The sequence below is a fragment of the Prosopis cineraria genome, unplaced genomic scaffold, assembly GCF_029017545.1.
Source record: "Prosopis cineraria cultivar Desert tree isolate PC_DT_omini unplaced genomic scaffold, ASM2901754v1 PC5, whole genome shotgun sequence".
NCBI classification, from domain to species: domain Eukaryota; kingdom Viridiplantae; phylum Streptophyta; class Magnoliopsida; order Fabales; family Fabaceae; genus Prosopis; species Prosopis cineraria.
Genome location: NW_026555336.1, coordinates 37,345,518 through 37,356,087, shown reverse-complemented (window position 1 = coordinate 37,356,087; position 10,570 = coordinate 37,345,518). Strand labels below are relative to the sequence as shown.

Genomic DNA, 10,570 nt, shown 5'->3' with positions numbered 1-10,570 from the left:
TTAAAATATTTTACTTTTAAAGTCCGATCCTTATATAAAAAATTTAGGATTAGACCTGTAAACTCTTATTTTTATTTTTTATTTTTTAAAAAATTAAAATTTTTAATTATAATATTTTATATATTTTAAAAAATATAAATTATAATGTTTAAAAAATTAAAATAAATAATAAAAATTCTAATTTTAAAATATAAACAGATATTTTAAGGTTTAAATTTAGTTTTAAAAATAAAAATATTTTATTTTTTAAAGAAAAAATAAAAACGAGCGTAAAAAAGCTATCCGATCTCATTTTTTAAGGTTTATTAGGGTTGAGTTCGAAGGCCCAGTTTTTTTTTCAAAAAAATTATCTTTTAAGCTTGAACCTCTATAAAAATGAGTTCAAATGAGCAACCTTAGAAGTTTAATCTTTATTTTCGATTGTAGGTTCTATCAAGATTATCTCCTTTAATGTACGGAAAGCAAATGATAAATATTTTTTAATTAAGCTAGGACATACACAAAGTTTATAATTCTAACTCTAACTAATTGCTAAAGTGATGAGAGTTTTTGTCATCTACTCTCACTTTAATCGGTAATTTCATAAAATTCTTCATGAATTATTTAAAAAATATGTACACAATTGGTTCTTTTAGATTGTGTTTGAGTTTAAGCTGTGAAGGTAAAAATTAATAATTTTAGTTAACATCAATTTGAAATTTGAAAATTGTTACATTAAGTTGTGAATAAATCAATCAAATTTTTTAATTGATTTTAATTTAATTATATCTCTGTTATCTATTATGAAGAACAAAAATGCAAAACAGCAAGTTTGTTTTCTATTGCACGTTTTGAAAAAAAAAAAATTAAAAGTTGTCTTCAAAAACTAAAAAACTAGAATATCTTTTTGATATCTTATTATTTTTTGTTTTATAAAACTAGAGAAAAGGCAAAAAATATTATGTTTTAATCAGTGACAATTATCTTTATAAAACAAATACGTTACCTATTAAAAAATATTAGATATTTTTAGAAGGATTAGATATTCAAAAATATAATATATTTTTAATTTTTAAGATGTAATTATTACTTTTTTTTAAAGTACCCATATTAAATAAATTATTTTATATTCATTTTATAGTGAAATGTCATATTAAATAGGAATAAATCTGAAAAGATATGATTAGTTTGAAAATAGGTAACTACTTTATTGATGGAGAAATTTAATTAAAAATGCCTAACTAACTATTTTATTAGAGGAGAGATTTAATTAAAAATGCATTATATTTTTAGATGAAAAGAGTAATTATTTCACTATTTTACATATATTTTTTAGAATAATAATTGGAGGAGATATTTTTTAACTTTTTATTTTTAAAACTTGTTGTAAGAAATTTCTCTGCATAATTGTTCTAATAATACAAAAACAGAGAACAGGATCAAACAAATTATATAATTTCAAGACGAACTCAACCCCTGTGAATCAAGATTTCATTAATTAATAATTTAATTTAATAATTACAGTCATATGCTTTTTTTTAAAAAAATATAAATAATTTTTAGTCAAATTTTATCTCAATAAAATGGTCAATTATTTTTAAAATAATACTATTTTTTATATTTATTTTTATTTAATAAGATATTTTATTTTAAAATAACTATAAAATAATTTATTTATTAGGAATATTTTTAAAAAGATACAATGTTTATATTTTAAAATTTAAAATGTTAAAAATGCGTCGCATATGAAATCTTTTTAAAAATGCCTATAGGGAATAGAGAATGGACGATTGAGATGCTGAGCTTGGTTAAACCCAAAATCTGTGTGTCGCACAAAATCCTAAACACAAGATGAGGCGGTTTGAGAGGTGACGTGTCGGGGTCGGTAGCAATATGGAAGCCTCATATGTAACGTCAATGGAGTGGGCATTGCTTATCCTTCAAGCGAAAGCGACTTGCAGATCCCAAAGTGTGTATGCGAGAGATCGAGCTTAGACCGCCGACCTAAGCCATGTCCATGGTCAGCCATATTTTACGGCGGCGTATGCCTTCCTCATGCTCCGTTCTCATGAGTTAGGGTTTTTCCTTTCATCTATCCCGCCCCCCTAAACCCTTCCTCCTGCGAATCGCCTAACTCCTTTCAAAATCTTATCTTTTTGGAATATTTTTGGTAAATTATAGGTAACTCTGTGTTTTGTGTGTATTCAGGTAATTTCAGTCTCATCTTAATCCTTCCTTTTGATAGATCTCTTTTCCCCGGATCTTATTTTTCAAAAGCGCGGTTTCTAGGGTTTGGTTTTGGAACAAACTCTGGTTTTTTCACGAAATTATGGTCGTTGACTTTCATTTGGGATCTGGATCTGCTAGATCGGGGTTGATTTTTTTTTTCCTTACAGGGTTTTAAGCTGATTCAGTTGTCTTTCATCCTTTTTCTGTTAACTCTAGTGTGCTTTTGCTTGATGTTGTGAAATTTTGTGCCAATGATGTTTGGGTGGTTGACATGTTGATTTTTTTTTTTTGGTTTTTGTTAAAATTACTAGTAATTATCGATTGATCTGTTACTCGGAACTATGACTGGTTGGTGCGAGACGTTTAATCTATTATCTCGAGTAATTTGTTTATGTTATATGTATATACATATTTTGGATTATTTTTTTCTTTCCAATTTCAATTTTTGTCAAATCTTCTCCAAAAGAATTCATGTTTCAAAAGTATAGTTTCAGATCGATGATATTAAACTGTAAGGTCTTGCCGTTTTGAGCACGCAAATTAGTATTTTGTTGGGTTGTCTTCTTTTTTTCCCCTAAACAATTATTTCTGCATTAATGAACTTTTGAGCACGCAAATTAGTATTTTGTTGGTTGTCTGATTTTTCCCCCTAAACGATTATTTCTGCATAAATGAACTTTAAGTAGTTCTTTCTAGCAGTTTTATCTGAGTTGGTTGGTTTGGAAGATTCGACTTCAGTTTTATTGGCTGTCTGAGATCAAATTTGGCATCTTGATTTATCTCTTTTAGGCCTCGTTTGGTATGATAGAAGAGTTTTTGATAGAATTGTTTTTGATAGAATTGGAATCAAAATTGGAATCGGAATCAAAATTAGAATTGAATTGAGTTTTAAAAGTGTTTTTGGTATGAAGATGGAATCACAATATAATTTTAATAAGTATATGTATTTAAAATAAAAAAAATCAAAGCACCTTTTATTTTACTTTTTTAATGAAAAACTTAGCAATTGAAAAATAAAGAATGTACTTTTAAAGCTCAAAATACCCTTTATTTTTTTTTATTGACACATAAGCCAATTCTATGTTGAGTTTGTCAATTCCATGGTTTTTACAATGAAATTGGGTTCCATCAATTTTGATGGAATCAGATTCTTTCAAGAAAGCAATTCCATTCCAGCACACCAAACAAGTCAACTGGATAATTTCATGTCTGATTCCATTTCCCTACTCACAATTCTAAGATACCAAACATGGCTTAGGGTTGTTGGAAGGGGTTTCTAATGTGAATAACCTCATTGTTACTTGATTTTTTGTAGCAGCTTCGGATGAGATGAAAGTTTGAATTCTATTATAAAACTTCATAATCGGGAGCAGATCAACTTTATTTAATTAAATTGAGGTCATAGAGATGAGAAACGTGTGCGATATGAATAGTGACTGCAGTGTTCGGTATGAATTACTCATTCATTTATCTTCATTCAATGTATGCTTTTGGTTTCTTATGCATTCACTGATTAGTGAACAACTATTTTGTGTTTTAAGTACTAGTTTGGTGGCTATATTGTTTAGTCCTTCTATGATGTTGATGGCTTGGAGTTTGCATCACAGAATGAGTTCAACAATATTTCGACAAGTTTGAAACTGGTTCTCAATAATGTTAGTGCACGCACAAAAGAAATTAACTGTGAAATGATAATATTACAGCGTCTCAGGAAGATAGGAAGTGTTGGATCAAGGAGTTTGGTTTTAGTAGAAAGCTGTGCCTATGAGTTAGAAGGCCATTCCAGTCTACTAGTTATGTGATGTGGCCTGTTTTGATAAAACATGGTTTCTTACTTTTTTGCAGTGTTTCTTAAATTTAACGTTCTTTAATTTTTTTCCCCCCTCATTGTATTGGTGATAGCTGGCTTATTCAATTGTTCATTCCTTTCTGGGCTAGTCTTTATTTATCTTCATTAACTCCACTTTTATGACAGCACTTTCCTTTATATTATCTCAATAATGTTGCATGTTTTATATTTCCAGTGATGCTAGGTCATTTTTGATGTCGTGGTCTGTGCCATCACCTCCACTGTTTCTTTAAAAGTAAACAAGGTCTAGAGTTCTATTCCAGTTCTATCGGAGCTTCTAAGTTCCAGCCTGTGTATAAGAATTGATCTAGTAGATAGAAATGGAAGCAAACATCGCCAAGGAATCGGATAGACTTGTGCTTAGTCAGAAGCGGAAGCGGGCTACCCAATGTGCTGCATATCTAAGTGAAGCATCCTGTGAAGTTTCACCACACTACCCATCCATAACATTGCCAATGAAAAAGCTTGTGAAGCACAGGAGGCTGGATGGGTATAAAAATGAGCTGACAGGAAACGAGACTCATTTTAGACAATCTTTACTTAGGTGCTATTGGAACTTTAAGAAAAGTGGGAGGCCTCAACGTTTGCTGTTTTATCAGAATAATGAGTGGAATGACTACCCTCAGGATATTGTTGACCTGGTCAGGAAAGATTTTGAGGTAAAGAATGCTGCTGTGGAGATTGAGTTTGATGACCGTCAACTTGTGCTAGATTTTTTGCACATGTATCAGATGGACCTGAAAACTGGTTCACAGCAACCTATTTCCTGGATTGATGAGGCAGGGTGTTGCTTCTTTCCTGAAGTTCATGTTGCTTCTGATGATGAACCGTATGAGGGTGGGAAAATTTATGATCCTTATGAATGTAATGAGTCTTATGAATCTAATGAGATAAAGCTGCATTTAGAAATTGAAATAAATGGAGTTGGTGAATCTAACCTGAGGGAATGTAGTGGGGAATCTAATGCTCTAGTTAAGCATATTCATATCGGTGCAAAACCTGCCAGCAATCAATATGATGTAGACATCGAGGATAGCAGTAATAATCCAGATAAAGGAAATGTTGGTGAAGCTATTGAGAAAAATCTAGAGTTAGGTTTAGATAATTATACCAAATCTGTAAATGGAAAGATGGACATAAATACTGTACAGGAGTTGTTTCTTAAGGGAATGAGTAGTCTTGGAAGTACAAACATAGTTAACATATATAGCTGCTCAAGCACTTTGCTGCCAGCTCGATTGGAACTATTCCAGAAGCAAGTAGAAATTACAGAGAAGTGTCGTGGGAACGCAAATGTTCAATATGTGTGGCTTGCTTCTTCAAAAACAGAGTTGTCTACAATTATGAAGTACGGGGTTGGGCAGTCAATGCATGGCCCTGTTGTGCATCTTGCAGCTGCTAATAGCCCTCACAGCAGGTTTGGTTTTTTAATCACCGTCTTTAATCAATTGAGAGGTCAAAATACTATGAATTGTAATGGTGAACTTTTGTGGCAATTAAATTTGTTTCAAAAGATGATGAATGGGAGTGACTAACTTCCTTTATCTTATTAGGTTTTAGAGTAATCTTTGCATTTGGTTAGCAAGTCCATTTTATTGCATTTCAAAGTAATTGCTTGCCAAAATATTTACCATAATATATAGGGGGACCCCTATACTGGGTTCTATGTAACTCATTTACATGTTAACATTTTTTTATACTTCAGTTATTCCCAATTTATTGTGGTGTATATTTTGTTATTGTTAATCCTATATTTGGATTTAAAGCAAAATTAGTAATTGCCTTGTTTTCCTTATTGTCTGCGTGATCATCCGTGATTAGAGAAGTATTTAACATTGACTTACAGGGCAAGTTATTGTGATGTTGACGAAAATGGAGTACGGCACATGGTGTTATGCCGTGTAATATTGGGGAACTTGGAACTTCTTTGTCCTGGCAGTAGACAATTTCATCCCAGTAGTAATGATTATGATAGCGGGGTGGATGATATTGAGAGCCCCAAATGCTTTACAGTGTGGACTATGAACATGAATACTCACATATATCCAGAGTTTGTCGTTAGTTTCAAGGTTTCTTCTGATTTTGAAGGTGATATGTCATTTCTTTAGTTTTTATATGTCTCGTGAGGATTCAAACAGATAAGAAATTGCCCTTTTTTTGTCAGATATAATTAGATGCATACTTGGTACTTTATCAATGAGAGTCAAGTTTGCTGATAGCTAGTTATTTACAATTTACTTCTCAATTCTTTTCACATGGATTGGAAAACTTCTTTTTAATTTTCCTTAGTAGGAAATGGAACTTCATCCTTTGGGTGTTGGGTCCTGTTGATGGTTCTCTTATGGTGAAGAGATGTTTCGTCACTACAACTTGGGGGTTTCAATGAGATAGACTGCTATTTCTTCAGTCAAGCTGTTGCATGCTAATGGTTTCTGTTGAAGGCTTTCACTATTGGATCACCAACACTTGGTCTACTTATGCAGGGAAATTTTTTGAAATTGAGAGCAAGTCTAACGTATCTGGGGTTACTACTGCTACTGCTTTTCAAGGTCCTCAAGGCTCTGTACATACAGAGTCTTCTACTGTTGATATGGTAAGTGACTTGGTATTGAATCTTGCTTCTGGTGCTATGCGAAACTTTGTAGTATTGTCACCTTAAACCTTAGGTATGACAGTGAAGGCCTAAGCTCAAGTAAAAATTAAAGCTCAGCCTTTTTTCTGGGTAACAAAAAGGATTACACCAGCACCCTTTGGGGAATATAATATCAAATTTTTATTAAACACTTCTCTTGTTATTTCCTAGGACGTCATTCTTTTTCAAGACAAATTTTCATTTGGAGTTACTGGTTGTGCTTTTATAGTTTAATGACAGACACTTTTTTCTTATCAATATTGCTTTTGCTGCAAATCTTTTCCGAAGTGTTGTAGTTCCTTCGATGACTAATTGACTATTGCATTCACGTACATGTTATTTCATTTGATTTCTCTAATATGCACTGTCTGTTACTTGATTGGCGCCTTTCTCCTGTAAGTCTGTTATTCTGAACTGAATATTCTAATGATTAGCTACATGAGATGTCTCAGGGAAAGGCTGCTAGTGCATCTGCTTGTTCTTCAAGAGCTCCAAAGTCCCCTTGGATGCCATTTCCTATGCTTTTTGCTGCTATCTCTAATAAGGTTCCTCCCAAGGATATGGAGCTCATCAATATGTATTATGAGCAATTCAGGGTACGTTAAGTAGTTCGAATTGCATGCTCATTGTTATTCTGATTGAAATTTCTCTAACACGTCATTTTTTTTAAAATTATTATTGTGATCATCAGGCAAAGAAGATAGCCAGAGATGATTTTGTGAAGAAGCTGAGGGTGATAGTAGGAGATAATCTGTTGAGAACTACAATAACAAACCTTCAATGCAAGGTAGAGTTTGTATTAGAATTACTTGGCTTTGGAAACTTGCACATGGTTTTCTATGCTACGAATTAATTGAATTTGGGCCCCTGCATTGCCATGGAATCCAGTAAGGGAGATGTTGATGCAGCCAGGTGAGGCCTACAATTACATTGAGTGGAATCCACACTACTGTGTCTACATTACTCTGCAGTCTGCATGGATCCATTTCCAAGTTTATTGCTCCTAAAAGGCAATATTTGCTGTTTATCATCATTTATACCTTTTGGACGTTGTTGGGGTATCTGGGTAAATGCATCTTGGGATGGGAGATATAATTTTGATACTTCTCAACTTCTGGATCTTCAAGTAGCAGAAGGTTGTCGTTACCTTGGGCGAATTTGATACGTCTTTGGGTGATCTTTGATTGCAAAGCTGATGAGGAGTCAGAATCACTGCAATTTGTTATTGGCGAGACCTACAACTCCTGCTTTGATTCAGTACAGGGGCCAACTCTGAAAGTGGACAGATGTCCTGTGACAACAAAATCATTGATATCGGATGACAGCTGTTCTTTTAAAAAAATAAATTAACATAAATTTTATATCCCAAAACTTCTCTGCTGATGAGAAATGCTGAATTGGTTTATTCCAATTAACGGATATTGGTTTAATTCTAACTTTGTCTGTGTGTGTATGTTACAACATGTAATTGTATGAAATATAATTTTTTGACCCACTAAATATATTTATATTTTTTAAATTACTTGGTCAAAATCTCCTATTGGATTCTCATAAATTATGGAGGTTGAAATTGAAAAGTAGAAGTGATGTGTACTATCTTGTTTAACTGTGAATAATGTGTGCTCTCTTGCCTGGTATAGTTATATAATTTTTGTTGCGTAGGTAGAGCCTGAGGCCTTAACATTATCCTTGGCAGTTGTTTGATGACATTTTACATTTGAAAAACTTCATCTCCTGGTTATGATAATTGCATATTTACAAGTGAAAACCTCTTGGGGAACAGATTTTTTATTTTATCTGAACTTTGTCTGTCTCGTGTGAGAGACCCCAAATTAAGAGTTTCCCTGGCTGCATGCAGATGCCATTCAAATCATCAAGTGATTCAACTAAGAGCAACGTAACTGCAGTGAAGCCTGAGGCTGCCTCTGAATGAGAGAGGTTAGAGATCTCTGACTCTGGGATGATGTCTTTGGAGCTCTGTATCTTTTACTTCGCATTATGTGTCGACATGAAGCTGTGAATATTATGTTTGCTTGTTTCCGGACAGTAGCTTTTAGGCATGAGACGTCTTTTCTTTGCTTTCCCTGACTTTTTGTACTCGAAGTTGGTTGATACTGGGATCATTAGAGTTTATTTTGATTTGGCTGTGACAATGCATCATTTGTTTGACTTTTGCCTTAAGTATCTTGTAACTTGCAAACTCGATATTAGACATTTGCTTTTGCATTTTCTAACTAGGTTTTTAACGTTTGAATTGATCTCTCATTTTGGATAGTTGGGGTCAACTAAATATATCACTATATATAAATTTCTTTGCCCTTGCACGTGAAACTCGCAAGATTTTCTTGTTTTTCACATGGTTATTAACATTAACATTTTTCTTATTCCACGTGTCTTGCGCCTTGGATCAGCCAGCAACGGTTGCTTTAACAAATGAGTCAGATGACGTTATTTTCTGTGACCTGTTTTCTCCTCCCGTTTACGGAGTTGTTCTTTGTTGTGCATGTTTAGAAGCTGAACATGTCCATTTGTCAGGAACTTGATATGATGAAAACGCACGTGTTTATTAGTGGAACTGGTTTTCAATGTCGTTTTAAAGTCGAGCAATTGTGCTGCTAGTGTCGCAGACAGAATTTTTAACTGTTAAAATTTGACGAACAATTGAGTTGTATCACTCGAGTCTTTTTTCGAGAAGGAATTCGAATGTCTGGAGTTTCAATTAATTTCAGAAAGATGCGCCCTAGTTTATCGTGTAGATTACTAGATTTATCGATGTATTGGATAAAGTAAATTATTAATAACTAGTAACGATGGAGTGCAGTGAGGGTGTTTCTTTTTTATGTTTTTGGGGGGTGGGTAGCCAGGCTACGGCTTCTCCTATGCTTTTTTTTTTTTTTTTTTTTTAAAGTGAAATGCAGGAGTAATGTATATTTGGCCTTTTAAGTTGATACTTTATGGGAAGTTTGGCCGTTGGCACTTTATAGAAGTTTTGTGAGGCTAGGAGGAATTGTCATTATAATTTTATATATATTGTTTTACGTATGTTTGTAATAATTATTTTAATAATTTGAAGATATAGTTGTTATAATTTTTTTTATAAAAAAATTTATTTATTTTTAACAAGATAAAGTTAATGTTATGTATGGATTTAAAATAATGATATTATTTTATTTCAGTTTTATTTTTATATTTGATGAAAGAAATTTTAAAAACTATAATTAATAAATTTTGTGAAGCATTGTTGTAAAGATTTTAAGATATATTAAATATTGTGTGTTTGATGTATATTATAGAATTATTTATTTAAAAATAAAGATTTTAAGATATGTTAAATGTTGTGTGCTTAATATATATTGTAGAATTATTTATTTAAAAGTTAAAAGATTTGGTTAAATTTTTTTTTGAAGTTACTTTTTTTTTAATAATCAAGTGATTAAAATTTATGATATAAATGGTTTATTATGATATAATTTGATCTCATCAATATAAAAATTTTATAATTGAGCATTATTATTGTATAAATATATTTATTTATTTTGATTATTAATTGAAAGAATTAGGTATTAAATTCAATATAAAAGTTATTTTGTTGAATAGAATTTTAGATTTTACTAATATATTTAAAACATTTAATGTTTGTAGGGAAGATAAAATTTTAATTAATTTAATGATAATTGATATTGAAAGAAAAATTGTTAAAACGTTTATTATAGACATAATAATTAATGATTTTTATATCATAAAAAATTGATGAGCAAAATTTAAATTTAAAGTGTGTGTATATATATATATATTGTAATATATGTATAAAATTGAAAATGTTAAAATGTTTATATTATAACTATGATATATAGATTTAATATTTATTTAATTACTATATG

The 10,570-nt window shown here is 31.5% G+C and overlaps 1 protein-coding gene across 9 annotated transcripts; it reads left to right on the top strand.

Annotated features, from left to right (window-relative positions):
- The first annotated feature begins 1,890 nt into the window (after positions 1–1,890).
- Positions 1,891–8,943, top strand: LOC129310486 (inactive poly [ADP-ribose] polymerase RCD1-like). 9 transcript variants are annotated; one of them, XM_054952347.1, is made up of 9 exons: positions 1,905–2,187; positions 3,527–3,656; positions 4,233–5,474; positions 5,904–6,145; positions 6,541–6,650; positions 7,124–7,285; positions 7,381–7,476; positions 7,578–7,601; positions 8,548–8,943. In XM_054952347.1, the coding sequence occupies exons 3-8, from the start codon at positions 4,378–4,380 to the stop codon at positions 7,578–7,580; spliced, it is 1,710 nt and encodes a 569-aa protein (XP_054808322.1). In that variant the 5' UTR covers positions 1,905–2,187; positions 3,527–3,656; positions 4,233–4,377; the 3' UTR covers positions 7,581–7,601; positions 8,548–8,943. The 9 variants fall into 9 exon arrangements, with proteins under 9 accessions (XP_054808315.1, XP_054808318.1, XP_054808317.1 ...); XM_054952340.1 differs by lacking the exon at positions 7,578–7,601 and having other exon boundaries at positions 1,891–2,051; XM_054952342.1 differs by lacking the exon at positions 7,578–7,601 and having other exon boundaries at positions 1,903–2,051; positions 3,524–3,656.
- Positions 8,944–10,570: the final 1,627 nt, after the last annotated feature.

Coding starts and splice junctions, on each gene's coding strand:
- LOC129310486 (XM_054952340.1), top strand. CDS start 4,378: ATGGAAGCAAACATCGCCAAGGAATCGGATAGACTTGTGCTTAGTCAG. Junction 6,146..6,540: donor GGTTTCTTCTGATTTTGAAG/GTGATATGTCAT, acceptor CTACTTATGCAG/GGAAATTTTTTGAAATTGAG. Junction 7,477..8,547: donor TAACAAACCTTCAATGCAAG/GTAGAGTTTGTA, acceptor GGCTGCATGCAG/ATGCCATTCAAATCATCAAG.